The 18,622-nt window shown below is 44.9% G+C and overlaps 1 protein-coding gene across 1 annotated transcript in view; it reads right to left on the bottom strand.

Moving 5' to 3' along the window:
- Window positions 1-2,353: 2,353 nt before the first annotated feature.
- LOC104617118 (slit homolog 3 protein-like) overlaps window positions 2,354-18,622 on the bottom strand; it is a gene marked incomplete at both ends in the record, with an annotated part of 59,901 nt that continues 43,632 nt past the window's right edge. The window contains 3 exons of the mRNA XM_010282353.1: window positions 2,354-2,484; window positions 4,392-4,566; window positions 9,878-9,971. Coding sequence (XP_010280655.1) covers window positions 2,354-2,484; window positions 4,392-4,566; window positions 9,878-9,971 — 400 coding nt within the window. The remainder of the gene's footprint in view (window positions 2,485-4,391; window positions 4,567-9,877; window positions 9,972-18,622) is intronic.

Here is an 18,622-nt window from a genome sequence, read left to right on the forward strand (position 1 = left end):
GCCGGAGCAGAGGGTCCCCGGCAGCCCATGGAGCTCCACGGGGAAGCGGATCTCCACCCGCACCTGGGGAGAGCCCCACGCCAGAGCAGGGGAAGGGTGTGAGGAGTCCTGCCCCTGAGGAGGAGGAAGGAGTGGCAGAGACAGCGTGTGATGAACTGACCACAGCCCCCACTCCCCGTCCCCCTGCGCCGCTCGGGGGGCAGGAGGGAGAGAAATCGGGAGTGAAGTTGAGTCTGGGAAGAAGGGAGAGGTGTGGGGAAGGTCTTTCAAGATTTGTTTTTTCTCCTTACCCTACTCTGATTTGTCAATAAATTAAGTTAATTTCCCCAAACTGAGTCTGCTTTGCCCGTGACAGTAACTGGTGAGGGATCACTCCCTGTCCTTATCTCAACCCACGAGCTTTTCATTATATTTTCTCTCCCCTGTCCAGCTGTGGAGGGGAGGGACAGAGCAGCTTCGGTGGGCACCCGATGTCCAGCCAGGGTCGATCCACCACAATGGAAATGGTTGTCATTGCTCAGTCCTGATATGTTTCTCAAAGTAAATTTGTTCTTGGGAACATCTCTTTGTGAACACACCTAAGCTATGAATTAGTTACAGACTAAGAGACTTCCTTTCCTGAGCGCGACCCTTTGCTGCAGCTTCTTGGCAAACCCCCACAGGCCACCTCGTTCCTGGAGGGTGAGCGCAGCACCTTGGGGGGCACAGCACCGCTCAGCAAGAGACAGTTTGGATTCCCCTTTCCAAGAAAAGAAGAGAATATTAAAAAAACCAGGAACAACCTCACGAGAAGACAGATACACAGAAAGCAATTCTAGGCAATTTAAGGCAGTTACTGCAGTAGCTGCGTACCAGCACAGCCGTCGGACCCAGCCAGGGCTGATGAACGGAGGACACATCACGCCACGTCCCCACTGCTGCCCAGGCACTGACGTGGCCTGCCCGACTGGAGCACTTCCCTGCTCAAAGCCCGGTCGTTAAGGGTGTGATCGCTCTCTCCCGCGCAGGGCTCGGGGGCTGGCTGGCAAACACCTCAGGAGAGCCGGCAAAGGGATCCGGCTAGGGCCGACCCCGCGATGGCTGTCCCCCCGGCCTGACGTCAGGTGTAATTGCTTTCCAGAGGTGACCAGCAGAAAGGGGCACTGCTAACCCAGCCCGTTAGCTTTGTTCTACCTAATGCCAATCATTTTGTTTTGTCTGTGAGCAACAAGTAGAAAGCAGAAGGAAAGTCAGTGTATATAACTCTAATTTCATGGAAGTTAAAAATAATAATAATAAAAAATCCGTGCGACCCGCAACAGCCTTCACTAACAGAAAGCAAATGTTGCAAGAAGCCAGCGTGTCTGTGCTTGGTGCTGCTCTGAAAGATTCCCCCAGCTCCCAGCACGGCTCCTGCACGAGCCTTCCTTGCTGTGAAACCCCTTCAGTAGGTGGCTCTGGAAGTGCAGCCGTCCTGCTACTGGCATCTAGAACAGTGTCTGTCAAGGCATTTTCTTTGTTTACTTCAAAATATTTTTAAAAATATATTTTTAGAAATAATTAATACTATTTATTTCCCTGGCAGTGGAACGTGGAGCACAGCCTGAATTGCATAGCTTGGCCAAGTCTTTTCTGCCCACTACAATCTCATTTATTTAAATGTCTCTGCTGAGTTTCTTGCGGCAAACTTTCCCGGTGGAGAACTCTGAAGCATCTACACAACGGAGGAGCAGTGCTTCCTATCAAGCTCAGCAGCCTTAATGTGTGCTTCCCCACTAGAGCAACATTTATCAGGACAACATGACCGTCAGGCTGACTGCTAGAGGGAAGGATGGATAAGTTAGGTTTTACCCAATGGGGCTCACAAATTCTCAAAAATGCTTTCATCTGCAGGGGGTAAACAAATGTTATTTTGTGAAGAAAACACTGAAAACTCCTCAGGAAGAAAGCGTATTATGTAATTGCAAAGGTTGCCGAGTGGTAAGGCAAGGTGCTGCGTGGAGCACAGCTACACATGAACGGTGAATAGGAAATGCTAAGATGGGAACACAGGTGTGTGCATGTTGGTACGACTGCTTATCGGGGCTGTCGTCAGAGGTCCGTCGTCGTGCGTATGAGGCCCTCCCTTGTTAAGAAATACTGGAGTGCCATTTGTTCAGCCGTGCGAGGATGTAGGTTTTAATATCTTTATTAATGTGCGACTTTGACGTACAGAGTAGTGACAACCATAAAATTGTTATACATCTATGCATGTATTACAACAGCATAGGCTCTAGGTAACTGGGAGGTCACTCTGCAAACCCACTGCTAGGGAATGATTCCTGATACTTTGCCAAAAAACTTTATTAATCACCGTCTTAGGTCTCCTAGTTACCTTTGGCAGACCACCCCTTGTGTTCTCTCCTTTTCATCAACACTTGCAGCCTTCAAAGGCTTGCAAAGTTCCCGCCTTGCCGCACAGCCCAGCGCCTGCCGCACGCTTTGTGAACAGTTGAGTCTGTTACCCTGAACATCAGAAGGCTGAACTTTTGTCAATCACCATCTTCGCAATTGCAATATTAAGAGGGGGGAAAAAAATATCAGAACCTCCTTCAGAGCAGCAGCCCTTTAAACTACAAAAGGCTGGAGTCATGGAAAGAATAATGAGCAGATCATATTTTGTTAGCAGAATTTTAATCCCGAAATCAAACAAGATCAGGGGCTATTCTGCATGGAGAACACAAGGGGCTTCAGCTTGCCCTCCGCCTCGGCAGAGGGAGCCTGCTAGTGCTCACTGTGATTTTTTCTCCTAAAAGACCCTTGCTCCCTTGCGCCTTGCACAGGAAATTTAGGGAGGTGGCATGGGCTAGTGCAAAAAAAAGCAAGCAAACAGGAGACCTCAAGTTAATCCTGGCTCTGCTGCTGACAGGCAGCAGGATTACTTTGCTTGCCCAAGTCTACCTTGGACTATCAAGTGCTGTCTTAAGCTAGTAGTTAACTTTTGGAGCTTCGTGTAGAAAGGTGTTTCTTCTTCTTAGAGGACTTTTAGTGGAATGAAACCCCCTCATTTGAGTGAGGGAGCAGGCTGGGTTATTCCAGGTTCTGCTCTTGAAGCTCCCGATGTGTGATAAACTAATCCAGCGCGCTGCCTAAATTGCCAGTAGAGCTGCTTGGTACACAGGAAGGGACCCAGACCAGTCTCCCACCAACCCCTGCTGCTCCGCTTAACCATGTCACAACTCAAAACATCTCTGCCTAATGCTGTGGCTGCCTTCCTGGAGAAAAACCTCACATTCCCCACTGCCTAGTACTGACATGCCTTAAAAATCAGAGGACCTGCAGCAGAAGTCTCCCAGTCACTACCATCTGATGACAGGCTCAAGTTAACGCTTGACTCCTGATATGGCTTTGCAATCCCATTTCTCAACTCTAACAATTAGATAACATTGAGCATTTACAATTCCACTGTGGGACAGCCACTTCTTATCCTTAGCAGTCACCAATTTGCAAGATCCCCAAGGCCATCAAAGGGATTGAAGCAGAGAGTGAAACCTGGAGAAAAGGGTATGAATTTGAAATTCAGAGCATATCTGATACCCTGTAAATAACAAGTCTGATTCTGTGAAACCACGGGCTGACATCACTTTACGTATCAATGCCTATTCAGGGAAGGCTGTCTGCTTTGCAACAGAAATGTGTGTTGAGAGGGTAAAAAACCAAAAACCAGCAAGGATGAAAGCAAGAAGAATGAAAACAGTTGCAGATACAAAGCAGAGAAAATGATTTATAAGTGCTCATGCAATTTCTGCTTTGTCAAGACTGATCTTTTCAGGTACTCCTTCTTTGTCTCGTGTGTATTTCAAACACAGAAAAGGTTTAGCTGGAAGGAAGCCAGTATCCAGCCTCAGGCAATGATTAGTGAATCCATTTGGAGCAGCACACTTATCTTTGACAGACAGAGAGATTTCCAGGAGTCAAGATATATTGGCAGCTTTCAGAATCAGAGACTGGAAATTTACAGCCCAAATCATACTGAGCCCAGCTACCAACAGGCACACACATACTGGCACAAAGTCTTCAGACTCATATTTTCTTGCAGCCAGGTCTGAGGGTTCATATCTGTAATTTTATTATCCTTTGCTCACTCTCGCACATGCAAAGCTTCTCTCCATATAGTTTACGTTTTACCAGGAAAGTCTGGGACAGGCAGGCAGGCAAACTAACACAGCACCGCACAAAAGGCAAATTGCTGCTTGCAAAGCCAGAATCATCAACCCCCTGTATTCAGTTAACTCGTTAAGACCTACTTCAGCTACCAGATTTGAAGCACTGAGCCATCCATTCGCGTAGGAATGACAGATCGATACCTTATCTAGAGGCTGATTAGCTCTGAGGATGAAAGCAATTAAAGAAAGTGCCCCAACACTACGTACAGAAGACAGTCCGGGGGAGGAGCGGACTCTCACGTACCTGAAGCCCTGAGGACAGACGCAGGTGTAGCCATTGACTGCATCTACGCAGACAGCTCCATGGCGACACTTATGGCCCACACAGTCATCATCATTTATTTCACAGTGTTTTCCACTGTAACCTGGCAAGCACTCGCATCTGGAACGCAAGAAGATCGCTGTTAATAGCTTGTTTCAACATTCACAACAACAGCACACGCAGGCAGCCTAGCACCGATCTGATTCGAGATGGAAAGGTGTTAGCAGTTATTCCTGGAAACATCAAGCACAGTTCCTGCCATCAGAAATGCTCAAGTCCCTCCTGTATGTCTGCAGCTGAGGTTCTGCAATCTGCTTAAATTCAAGCCGAGCAAAGCAATACCATACTACTGCTTTTCCTCAGCCAAGCCTGTGGAGAAGGGCGATCATATAGCAGTCTCACAAATGCTAAAGATGACAACATCTTCCCTAGCCTTACAGACTGAAAAGGCAATATTCTGCAAGGGCAGTTGCTCTGGTGTCTCAGACTCTGACTTTGCCAATGTCCGCACGCTGCTGAGTGTCTGAGGTTGGCCCTATGCAGCTACATAGAGCACAGTAAGGTTCCACCTTCCAAATGGAAGCAATCTGCAAGCAAGCCATAAAACTCATCAAATTTAAGAAAAAGACCGTCAGTTTTGACACCACCACCTGTTTGCCATTCATCTGCAAGGCATAGCAAATGTTGCTGCAGCTACGGAAAGTTGCCGTTAAGCCTTGTTCTTTCCCGTGGTGAGACTCAGGCGAAGCATCTACCTGCTGCTATGGGATAACGCCATTCACAGGAGCAACGCAATGGGATGCACCCAAACCTGCAGACATTGGCTTTTTATTCTATTTTATGCAATTCTCAAGTTTGTTGTACAAAGGCTGCATCAGCATTTCTGTTATAAGCCTTGCAGAAGTTAATAACCTGACAGTAGAAAATGCATCGCGAAGTCTCTGACGTGGAACAGATCTTTTGGGATTGCTGAACAGCCTCTTTTTGAACCTATAGTGTAGACAATGTTTAGTCATGAACACGCTTTAGTCCATAAAACATGCTTTACTCCTCCCAGCTGGATGTTACTGCACATCTGCTAAACAAAAGGCCTATCACTTCAACCAAAACAAGGGAAGAGCTACAGTTAACTTCAGCAATAAAAGAGAAGTCTGTGCTCTTGCTAGAGCCCCTTGTTTGGACCCGGCGTGCTTGCCATCAAGGGCTGGAAGAGAAGAGACTTTAGAAACTTGAGGGAGGCGGCGTCAGATGGGAAACTACTGCTCCACCAACCTATTCTGCTGGCCTCCTCCTCCTCCTCCCTGCCAGCAGCCTGGTGGGGCAAGTGCAGGAGGAGGCTCCTTGTGGAAAACCTCTTCAGAGGCGGGAGCTGATGAGGAAAGGTATTGCCACTTCCCAGGCAGCCGTCGGTGTGCTGAGTCTGGTTCCGAGTGACAGGGTATTTTGGCTCCTGGCCGCTCCCCAGCTCGTCAGGGCAAGGCAGCGAGTTGGGTGAAAGTTGCCGGAGTGCAACGGCAGGTCCTGTGCGTGCTAACGCCCAGTGCACGGCTGCCACCGCGCCGGGGCCTCAGCACCCACCTCGCTCAGGCTCCATTTCAAAGCACGGCTTGTGACTGGCTAAATGAGGAGGAAGGAGGGCAAAGCCTATCGTGGGCTGTCGGATGGAGAACGTTATGTAGTTGCATATACTTTCTTTCTCCATCCTCCCTACAGGAGAGGCCCCCATCATGACCCCCGCAGCCCCGGGATGGTTGATGTTCCAGCTCTGCACGCCTGAATTGCTTTTTTACACCTTGGTGGCTCAGGGAATACGGTGATTAACATAACGGAGATGACAAAACAGAGCAAAAAGCAAAAAGTGTTCCTTCCCCAAGCCATAAGAAGTGGGCAACATTTTTTGGCAACATTTTAGTCACACCTGCAAGCAAATAATGTCAATCAAAAGACTTTGTGGGGGGAATTGGCAGCATTTAATCCTGTTGCTTTTTATTGATCCCTGCAGTCCTAATATAAAGTGATGTAATAATGAACGATGTGCAGTTCCTTATTCAGGGCTGCCATGCATCAATTTTATGATGTGTATTGGCTATCTTAGTAATGACAGAACCACCACTTTTCTCTGCAGGGCTGCATTAAATCAGCATTTTAAGCTGTCAGGTAATAATTCCAAGCTTTAGAATAATAAAGTATATTTATACCATGCTCCAACATCAATACAGTGAATGGAAAAACATGCTCCTTTCCTGAAGTTATTTTTTTTAGAAGTCATTTCATTGTGTTAAATGGTATTTTTTTTCCTCAATATTGTTTTGTTTTGTTTTCTGGCATACAGAAAGCTACTCTTCTTCTATAGTAACAGCACAATAAAGATGTGGAGGCTGGAAGTGAGGAAAGCCACCTGCAATTTTAGCTTAGAAAGCACATAGCTCTGTCAGCCAAGCACACACTGAAATAGTCCAGTTTGCTTCCAAGCCTGGCTTTCCCTTTAGAAACATGGAATTCCTTTTGGGTCAGTCATCTCTGAGCTCTTAGAGAGTCACCTCTAGGCTGAAGCTACAAAAAAATGCATGCCTGGAGCGCAGCAGGTGACAAACGCGGCCACATGAGTGCCTTGCCCAGCCTCCCCCCAGAAACCTAAGGTCTCCCTCCCCAGGGAATGATGGCACATTAGCTCCATCCCGATCCCACATAGTGCCAGCAAGTGACTGAGTATCAGTAAGGAGGCAAAGAAACTCTCCTATTCAGATCCTCGTAAGAGAGTAATTTATGCCATTAGATCAGTTATCTCATTTCCCAGTGACCATCTGACACCAGTACAGTTGAAATCTTGTTTTCTGCTACAGCCTTGTAGTGATGGCAACATTCCCAGTATCAGAGAGCGCCTAAAAACACGTCTAGTGGTATTAAAATGTTGGCCTATCCGACGGGATTTGCATCTGCATGCACTCAATGTCTATTGTATTAAAGCCGTGAATCATGGCTTCTATTGCAGGGCCAGAATGGAATTTCCCTCCCCATATCAATAAATAACTTGGCTTCCTATTTTTTTCCTGTCTTTGTCATCTTTTCCTCCCTCTGCAGAGCTGCAGACCAACTAGAGCTGAAGGCAGGAGAGACAGAGCGACCCGTGTCCTTGCTGCTATGATAGTCCTCACTGGTGTGTCCTACTCACATGCCCAGGGCACAAGCCTAACGAGAGGATGGTCAGCTCAGGAACAAGCCTGACTCCTGCCTTTAATATTCCCCACCCCTCTGAGCCGAGCAGAGGACTGGTGCATGAGCCGGACTTGTTCTGCAGGTGGCATTACACTGCGCCATTATGTGCTAAATGTACGGCACATCACAGGTCAGGGGATCAAACCGCTCAAGGGCTCAGCAACAGTACAGGACTGGAGGCTGTTGTTTTTGGTGAGACCCAGCAGCAACCACACATCCCTGCAAAAGCTGCTGAGGGCTCTCAGCCCATTTATGAATGGTTTAGTGCAACTGAATTATGAAAGAAAAAGGAATTCTTGGATAAATCTACATTCAAGGCTGGGCAGTCTCCTTCACCTCTCAAGTCTGGCCTGCTAGAAAGCAAAATGGGACAGAAAAAGTAAAGAAATTCTGAATTTTTGTGTAGCATTCTATGAATAGTGGGAAGAATAACGTAACGCACAGTAGTAGAAGATACTTACAAGTAGTTACTTAGGCTCCCCTCAAGGGTTAATGGCCCCACTGTGAAGAACACTTTTCTAGCAAGCAAGCAAGAAAAAGTGTCTTATTTACTCAAATGATTTTTGTGGCAGGTGTGAATATGCTTCCAGCAAGGGTAAAACCATTCAGGACCACAGCTGTCTGCATCCCTTCATACATCTAGCAACATAAGGTAATTTGAGTTACAAGCCTTTGCCTCATAACATGATGTAGCTACTGGATTAGCTGAATGACGGATTAACTAGGAATGAAAGCTGGGAGGAACATCAGGGACTATTTAGGTATCGGTACACACCTCCTTATCCAGTCCCTGTGCATCATTTCAGGAACTGTCCTAGTCATTTAACGATTTCATCTTCCTCAGGAGTTGGAAACATTTCTGTCCGGAGGTTTTTCACCCAAAAGAAAGGCTTGAGTTGTACAGACTGACTGTCTGGCAGAGATTCAGCTGCCCTCTAGATAGCCAGCATCTCTAAAATTTTTGTTCACTTCATTTGAACTATCCTGAAATGTTCTGTGTATTAGTTTACGCTACTCTGACATGCCAGCTGCTTCACAGGACACAATCGGACACCAACTGCAAGTTACCAGGGAGACCAAGGAGTGCTACCGTCTCTCCTCCACGACGTGCTGGGCGAGGGCATCCCTCCCCAAAACCACAGCCCTCCCTCCCAGGAGGGAATTGGTGAGGCCCCAGGATTGCATCGTGGCTGTGAAAACAGCCTTAGTGTAAAGAGCAGAATGCAGCTCACACTGCACTGAACTCTCTTGAATTTGTCCTCCTTTCTTACATCTTTGATGCAAAGACCTTTTCTTGACAAACTTTCCGTAGAGCTTGACTTTTCAATTGACTGTCTCTGTTGCTCTGAAATTCCCTGTTCAGACAAGTGACGGATGCTGCTACTATGCACCTCTCTAAACACCCCAACTCTCTTTTACTGCCATTTAAAACATGAGGCTTTACTTTGCCCCTGTGAAACAGTCAGCGCCATTCCCAATACGCAAGTGCAAACACAGGAGACTTCACAAAACCTAACATGAGCCGAGCCAGGCTCGCCTCTACAGCCAACGGAAGAAGGCGGCTCCCGAGTGAGAGGCGTCCAGTTCAGTTGTCTTCTGCGGCCGCCCAGGTGAGGAAGTGTGGGGAGAGGAGCCCCACTGTGGTCAGGGCCAGCCTTTGCCAGCGCACCCCAAGACCGCCAGCCATCCTGGAAGACAACAGCTGAAGTGGGAATACAACCGAAAACTGCCGACCTGCAGCGTTATGCTCTGGCCACGTTTACCTTTCCCTTCTCAGCAGCTAGAATGGGGACTGGATCTTAAACACTGAGCCAGCATGGGCAGAGGGGAGCTGAGTTACATCTGTTAAGGCTCCTGTTATGATGCTTGAATTGATTGATGCCCTAAGGAACACATAAAGAAACTGTCCTTAGTTTCTGAGGCAGGATAAGATACTTTGCAGTAATTGTTCCAGAAGTAATCCTTTTGTCACGCTCTATTCCAGAATAATTTCTCTGCTCTGGGGGTACATCCACTATTTTCAAGTAAACAAGCTAGAAAAGTACGTATGGTTGCATCAGAATTAAAATGTGACACAGCGTGAAGCATATATAGTCTTGCACTATTTGCCTTCATTTTGATGATTTTTACCCCGAACTCATTGCCAGTTCAGCTTTAGTCAAGCCAATGGATGGATCCGCCCAGTGTGTGGAGACCAATACACACACACGCTTACCTGGTTCCTTTGTCAAGGGGAAGACATTTGGACTCGTGTTGGCACGGATTTAGATCAGGAACACAGTGGTTAATCACCTCATCACACAGTTCACCTGAGGCAAAAGAAAAGCAATAAAGCTGTAACACAGCTTGGACAATCCTGAAGCAGCTTCAGCCATGATGTTTGGGGATGGGAAATCTTCCTAAATGGAGACAGCTCAGTAGATCAGCAGGAGGCGACACTATTCCTTGCGAGGGCACGTGAGACTTCACTAAATTGGGCTCCTTTGACCTATACTGACTGTACTGTTTCTATCACGTGAATTTGAAAGGCTGGTATAAAACGGAATGACATATAAACTCCACTTGGAGACAGACTAAGGATCAAATGGGCAGTTCCTGACCCAGAAATTCTTACATCAAAGCAAGACAGCGACACAAAAGCGAAGTTGCTCGTTAGACCGTTAACATTTTCACACTGAAACATATTTTAGCCGTAGTTAATACGCTGCCAAAGAAGCTGATTGGACATCATTCTGGAAAAGAACAACAACCCACAAACCCACCCCCAAAACCTCTGCGACTCTCAATAATAGGAACCAGCTTTAGGACTGCATGCAATTATAAAACATTCACTATTTATAAGAAAAGTACTAGCTCTACTGTGCTCACAGGAGATTATGTCTTTTCAGAAAGAAAAACATCACATGTAAGCTCAGCTCAGCTGTTTCTAGGTATGGTGTGTTACATGCCATGCACCTCCCTGGATTTGTATACATTTTAATAATTAATAGTTCTAGAATGTTCAAAACCAGATAGTTTATTTAAATACCACGCTTCTCCGAGTCCTAAATTATTAGGTCACACTTCAGTACCCCAGGATTTGAGATCCAGCCAAAGACCACAGAAATCTTTGCCTTCCCAAGAAACCAACAGAAACCTACCCCACACCTCCCAAAGCCTTGCAGGAAAAGCAAAGGTCAGGTACCCTCTGCACGGAAACCCCCAAAAGCCACAGTCCCGAAGTCCCCTGTGCGGCTACATCAGAAGACCACGTCTGCGGGGTTTCAAGGTTAGGGATATTTTGTGTGCCTATACACGATCCATACCATCACATGAGCTACAAGCCATGTGGATAGTGTGGGAAAAAGGGTAACATGGGAGGCACGGGTGGGCTGGCAATGTTGTAGCGGTATTTTCACGAAGCTGCAGCTCCACCTGCCTTGGGAGAAACCCCACTTTCGAAAATCCTTACATTTCTTAACTCTAGTGGCTACAGAGAAACACTTGAAGACACAAGCTGAGCAAACCCCAAAGATCAAAATTCAGATGGAAAATGCAAATCAGAACTCTGTCCTTTATCAGTCTTGTGATCTGGCAGGGATGACCGAGAGCACAATTTTGAGGATGACTCTGGTGGTGACGGGTATGGTTTCAGTTGCTAACACCCCCAGCTCACTCCTTCAGCTTGTTTCTCCCACATCTCCAGCCTCCCTACAGTACAAACTACACAGCTTTTTATTTGACTCTTCATAGTAGAATGGAAGTATAATATGTATTTGCAAAAATTACTTTTTTGTTTGTTTCAAACATGGAACATCTTATATATCTGCTTTTGAGAATTGTCAAGCATAAGTGAGAAAGTGGAGCAAGAATACAAGTCCTGGAAGCATGGAGAGGGTACTACCAGCATAAACCCTGTATTCATGTGCCACACACACCCTCGTGACCTTTAGTGCGCTGGGTTCACTGGAGAAATCTGGCATGGCAATCTGCAGTGGACAGTTTATGGTTCACAGTGTCAGTTGTAAGACAACCAATTCCATCCGGAGCCAAGCAATCCCAGAAAGCCACCACTATTAAATACTACCAAGTCATTTTACAGCCCTGGACAAATCTTGGGCAAATGTAATGAATGCATCCAGCTCAGAAAGAGGGACGTGCCACTGAAATTGAGTGCTGCAAATCCATGGGAACCAGGGAAACAGGTCATTCACTGGGCTGAGGTTTGCCATTGTACTTTGTTACTCCTCAAAAGCAACTAGAGACATTCAAGTCTAACAAATGTGAACACAGCTCTCACTGGGGACAGCTATTAACACATTTTTGAGGCGGCGGAATTGGAGACAGGTCTGCTTACTAAGCGATCCCCAAATCCACAGCCCACCAGCCCTCGCAAACACTAACAGGCAAAGCGACTCCCTCGGCCTTTGGGCAGAGGCGAACGTGAGCAGGTCAGAACTTGCTAGGATGCCTGGACAACTGCCAGTGCGTCGTCTCGGTATTCCTCACGTCCCTTGTGTGCTATGAATCTTATGTGAAAATAAACACGAAAAAAAAAGTAACTGGCTGGTGACATTGAAAGAACTCAATGATCTAAAGCTGGAAATATTTTTGGAAGACCATTTAATAACTGAATACAGCGTGGATAGATGCTTTCAACTATCCTTTCACTAAAAATGGTCAATACATACTTTTGAAGTTTTTATTTCTTTTTTTTTTTTCCTGTTGTTTTGAAGAAAAGGAAACAGGCTTTAAAAAAATTAAGAACAGTTTCATAAACTCTCAAAGGAAATCATAATTCTTCTTAAAGTATTCTTCTCAACAGTCTTGACAAGTGCTTAGAGATCCAGTAAAAATTTCTCCAAATGTCAAATATTATGACTCACTGTGTCATTCTGAAGGCACCACTATCAAAATGTAGGAGAATTCTAGGCTAGGTACCAAACATAGCATCCAAAGAAATTTATCATTTTTCATGCAAAACTTGGAACATTTAAGGATCCTTCCTGTTATTTTTCCCATCTATCACTCATTAGGGAGCTCACTTGGGAATGCCTTGCAACTAGAGCAGCCTCATCTCAGGAAGAAAATTCTTCTTGATGCATTATTTCAGGCTCCACCAATGTTCACTAGATGTTGCAGAAACCATGCCAGGGAAATAAAACACTTTCTGAAAAACAAAACCCAAGGCACCAGCTACACAAAGACTTTCTCATATTTTATTCACTCAGAAAATATCTGGGCCAAAAAATCTGCCCTCAGACCTGAGAGTGCAATATTCATTGGCCGCTTTAATGTCGGTATCAGAGGAAAAATCTGATCCTCTTTTTTTGGAGTGACACAAGGCGGCTTCTCTGTGCAGCCATTAAAGGTCTAGTCCAAGTTTCTCACCGCATAGCTATGTGAACCTAAAAACAAACTGGACATTAATCTTTGTCCAACTTCTAGCAGCACTGATTCTCTTTGTGGAAGATATTTGATCATGCTCAAACAACAGAAGACTTCAGTGTAATATGCTGTCCCAAATGTAGAAAATAATCCAGCCTCCCCATTTTCCTCTCTTCTATGTATTATCAAATCAGAGCTGCAATTCGGGTACACAAGGGTTTCTGAAGTACTTAGTGTTAGGTATTAGGGCAACGATGTTCTGTGGTCTGTAGAACCGAGGTGTGATACGAAGAGGGTACCTTTATAAAGATAAGCACATCCTCAGCCCTGTGGGCACTGCATTACAGACGGTAATTAAGGCCGGTGGTAATGTGCTGGTAATTAGTGCTTGTTTAGGAGAAGCAACCATTTGACAGATGAAGGAAGCAGTCTGATCTGCCACAAAAAATGTCGCCTTCCGATTAGAACCAAGTGGTACTCACAGGTGGAACTCTAACCGGTGGATCTCCCATTGCTGCTGTCTCATGCATTTATTTCAAAAAAAAAAAGGGGGGGGGGAAATCCCAAAACAATACAAAAGGTATTTTGCCCCTTTGAGAAACTACTTCCCTTGTCCCCTTCACCAGCACTGATCGTTGCTTTTCAAAAAAACACAGCATAACATTTTTTTGTCTCATGAGACATTTTCCTGCTCTTAATTTTTCAGCAAAATCATTAATTTCATGGGGCTTTCCACATTCACTTTTCACAGGGCTCACTGCTTATGAAGAGCTGCCAAGAAACATGCTTAGGCTTTTCTCTAGCCTTCCACACGTCTCAGAACGAAGCCAAAACAACAATAGAGCAATAAAAATGACTTTTACACACAGTTTAATAATCATCTTTCTTTTTTTCCATTCTGCGCTGTCATGAGAGCTATATACTTCATGCCACATTAGACTTTTAAAACCAGGATCCAAGTTACACTAATTCTCCTTAATCGGTAAAAGCGAGATTGGATGCAGTAATAGTATTTTACTTATCTGTAAGTAAAACTGCAGTTCTGAAAAGACAACCTCGACCGATTTGCACTCAAGTTAGATGATTTTTTTGTTTCATATGTCAGTTGGGTGATACTTTGTTCTCTCGTTCAGGTATTCATGAAATAATTAATAATGCAACATAGAAAATTTTATCATTAATGTGAGTGAAGCTTTTGTAGGGCCTGGAAGACTAAAAGCAAAAATGCTGTCAAGAATTTCACAATATTACTGGAGAAAAGGAAAGTGCTTACAGTGAAGAAAGGGTGAAGAAAGCCTGGCCTTTATCCACAGAGCAAACTTTTACGGGCTGCACAGGGAGAAGATAGGTATTTGAGTGGTTAAATAGCATGTCGCAATTTTCTGAACTTTGCCAGGTAAGTCAGAATGGAACTCTTCTCTTTACTGCTAATAAAACACTACTGAACTGTTTTTCTCATAAGAGATTACTCATTTTATATCTAATAACTTGTATCGGAAGAAATGTTTTTTGTGTTTTGTTTTCCCCTTCTCTCTTTTCAGTTATTAAAAAGAAGTCAGTGCCAATTGGAAATTTCAGGAGAACACAGAACCTAAAAATGGTTGGGTGGAACAGACATAGGATGTTCCTCCAAGAAAATAATTCAGTTAGGAATGTTGTTGATGTTTGATGAAAACGATTTGAGGCTCTTCTTAGAAAATAAAAAAAATGAATTTTTTACTTCCAAACTGTTTCAACTCGCAATGAAGAAAAGAGAAACTCTGTGAAAATCCTTCAGTAGCAAATGCACTCGGCTGCCATGTTAGACACCAAAACACTTCTGTGGTTTGTGCCAGCCTTTCAGGGCTGGCAGGTGGGACACCGGACACACTGTAGACTCCTGCCCGTCGGAACGGTGGGATGGGGAATGGGGGTTGCGGTCCCTTCATAACGCTCTGTCGCTGCCACTCCTTCCTCCTCTCGCTGTCCCCCTGCTCCAGCATGGGCTCCCTCCCATGGGATACAGTCCTTCATGAACTTCTCAGTGTGGGTCCTTCCCCCGAGCTGCAGTTCTTCAAGAACTGCTCCAGCCTGGGTCATTTCCATGGGATACAGCTCTGCAGGAACAGACTGAAAGGGACACAGCTGCTGCCAGAAAACCTGTTCCTACATGGATCCTCCCCTCCGTGCGCTGCAGCTTCTTTCAGGCCGTATCCGCCTGCTCCAGCATGGGGTCCTCCATGAGCTGCAGTGTGGATGGCTGCTGTGACGTGGTCCTTCATGGGCTGCAGGGGTACAACCTGCTTCACTGTGTTCTCCTCCATGGGCTGCAGGGAAATCTCTGCTCCAGCACCTGGAGTACCTCTTCCCCCTTCTTCTTCAGTGCCCTTGGCGTTTGCATAGTTGCTTCTCTCTCAGTTTTTCATCAGCGTTGCTGATGGGCTCAGCTTTGGGTAGTGGCAGGGACGGGGAGCAGCTCCTGATCTCTTCTCACAGAAGCCACCCCTAGAGTCCCCCTCCTCTCCTGCTACCAAAACCTCGCCACATAAACCCAGCATGGTCTTTGAACCAATAGAGGTCTCTGAAGAATACTTTATATGCAGAAGGATTTACTTCTTTCCTACTGGCCGTTCTAGCATGGCCATCACTGTGGTGTTGGAGTTGCTGAATACACTGACTGTCCGTAGATGGACGCCGCTCCTCTCAGCTTTATTATATTATTTATGTATTTATAGCATGGTGGCGTTGGGTTAACGGTTGGACTTGACGATCTTGAAGGTCCTTTCCAACCTTAGTGATTCTGTGATTAACTACGTGGTATGCACCATCTGCCAGCAGGCAGGCAGGTAACGGGCTTGCGGTTAACTTCTAATCCTCTGATGTGTTTCCTCACAGATTGGGTTTAATGGATCACGAATCCCATCTGAGGATGAGGTTCACTCCACCCATCCTTTAAGACAGTAGTAGCTGAGATTCCATTTTCTTAGCGATATACTGTGGTCCTGATGAACAAGAAGAAATTCTCCAGTCGGTTCCCCTAACATTGTGTGACACATTGTGTTTTACAAATGGGAATATGACCAGAGGAAATCCTGGAGCTGAGAGCTCCAACATGACAGGACACCCATACTGTGAATAAAGACAGGCTGCAGCACTGCCAGTTACTGTGCTGTTTCCTTCTGCAGTCCCAGTATGATGAGATAAGAGAGTCCAATCTGATAGCAATGATATGTGGTTCTCTCTTAATAAAACAGGGCTGGAAACGGGCTTAGGCTCTTGAACAAAGCTAAAAACTTCCAGCTCTTCCAGCACTTCTCATTCATAGTCATACAAGTGGGAATGTGGGTGCCTTTTTATTTTTGCACAGAAAGCAAACACGTTTCACATTTGCCAAGTAAATAAAACTGAGAAACTTCCATGTAAGGCAGAACTCCTTCAGATAAAAGGAAGAAAATAAAACAAACTTCAACCACAATTTTCTCTGTCTCGAGGAAATGATGGCTAAGGTTCCAACATTTTAAAAGAGGCTGATAGTTAAGTATTTGTTGAAGCCTTCAGCGTTTATTAGGCAGTCCATATCCTTGTGGAACCGCAAGGCTGAACCACGCTACCTAAAACCTTCCTGCTCCTATACCAAACACATAGTTAAAAACTCCCAAGGGGATAAAAACAACCTACAGTGCAATGATGCCCTTCAGCTTCATGCAGCTGTCGCCGGTCCCATCTCAGGGATTGCTGCAAACCAGCCTCACCACGGTTAGCGATGGGGAACGGGCTGGAGAGCTCCAGCAGAGAGTGTCAGCCACAAGTCACCACGCAACTTCTTTCTTCCAGAGTTGTTTGGCTTGACTAAGTGCTTGGCTTTGGCCATGCAACATCACCACAATCAGATATGCCAGAAAAAGGGACCATAATCACTAACAGTGAATAGTGTTCTGTCTAAAAGTAGCATAACTGCAAAAATCTCAGATACCATCTACCGCAGGACACCACAAGGTCCCCTAAGGTAAAATAGATCTCAGCCTTCTCTTCCAAACACATAAAACCAGAAATAGTTTGTAGTCTTTTTTTTTGAGAGAGAGGTATTTTTTTTCTGTGATACAAACTGCTTGCAGCTTTTTCCCAGGGAAACAAGCTATTTTAAAACACTTGCTCCCTCTGCTCCCCACTATGGGATGCCATGTATTTTAGAAAAGACCTATTTTCAGTAGTAGAAGCCACAAATTTTTTCTGTTTAGCTTTCGGAACAAAAAGGTGTGGCTGTTTGCTAAGGCTTTTTAGGATCCTTAGCAAAAACTGAAATACGTCCTGATTTTTTTGTAAGCACTACACATTTCTACTTCTGGCTCAAATCAAATAGATAGGAAGAAGGAAAAGTCACAGCAAACAAACAAAACTAAATCAACTAGCAAGTAAAGCATAAAGCCAAAGTACACAGTACATGTTTGTACAGCCCATTTCGTCCTTTATGTACGTTTGGCAGAGCAAAACATATCCTCAAGGCAGAGCAGAGAGGACAGTGAGACCGAGGAGAGGACCTCTTTTTGGAGGTATGAAATTCTGTATTTGGATCTAGAACTATGAGCAAAACAGTGACGGCTCTCAAGGAGGTCTATGACAGTAGTGAATAGAAAAAAGAAATGGAAAGGAAAAATTGTGTGAATTTTGTCCTGCATTTGTAAACCACAAAGCTAAGGAGACAGCAGAACATTTGTATCGATAGCTGGAGATAGGCCATGTCAAAGCCAAGAAAACAAAAAAAGAAAATTACAAAAAGGAGAAGAACCAGGGTGACTCATCTAATTCATAGCTTCCCCTTTTGACGTTCCTATATGTTTCTTTCTGAAGAGGAGGGAAGCCTACATAACTGTAAGGAGGAGCTGTAATCCATCAGGGGGTCCAAGCAGGTAGTAAATTAGCCCACAGGCTACTCGGGCTTTAGAGCTGGCTGGACTTTGGGTACATGATTATCCTGGAGGAAATACATGTTTATAATTTAGCTTCAGGATTAAAATAACCAGTTGGGGAGAGGAAAAATTAGGCATCGGCTGACAATAAAAGCCATCAGGACTCTGCTACACAGCATGAGTATTGGTTTGGTTATGTAAATACAGGCAACCAACATTGAGAACATTGACTTTAAGAATGGTGAGGAAACTTGGTGGTGCAGGTAAGGGCTTGAAGCTTTTTTATGGCAATGAACTACCTGCCTACCCTCCCTCTCCGTTTTGTCTTCTTTAACTTATGTTTACCTATTTCTTATAATCCATTTGTATTTGCACAATGTTTTAAAGTTATTAGATGGAAAGGAACTAGGAAGGAGGTTATTGTGTGAGTGTGGGTTGGTTTTTGGTGTAGCGTGTTCTTTTTTTTTTTTTTTTAAATGAAAGTGAAATGGGGCTGGAGTGTGGGAAATTCCTTCCCTGAGCAGTCACTTAACAAATTGGCCATTTTTCATCTATTTTGAGTGGGGGAAAAGACTGCAAAGAATTTTAAAGGAAAACACTGCAAAATGTTATTAATTGAAGAAAGATCTTTGGCCTTCATTATTCCAACCAATGAAAGCAAAATTCATGCATCATTATTTGAGATATTGTTTCCTAAAAAGGCTGCA

The sequence above is a fragment of the Phaethon lepturus genome, unplaced genomic scaffold, assembly GCF_000687285.1.
Source record: "Phaethon lepturus isolate BGI_N335 unplaced genomic scaffold, ASM68728v1 scaffold13962, whole genome shotgun sequence".
Classification (NCBI taxonomy): domain Eukaryota; kingdom Metazoa; phylum Chordata; class Aves; order Phaethontiformes; family Phaethontidae; genus Phaethon; species Phaethon lepturus.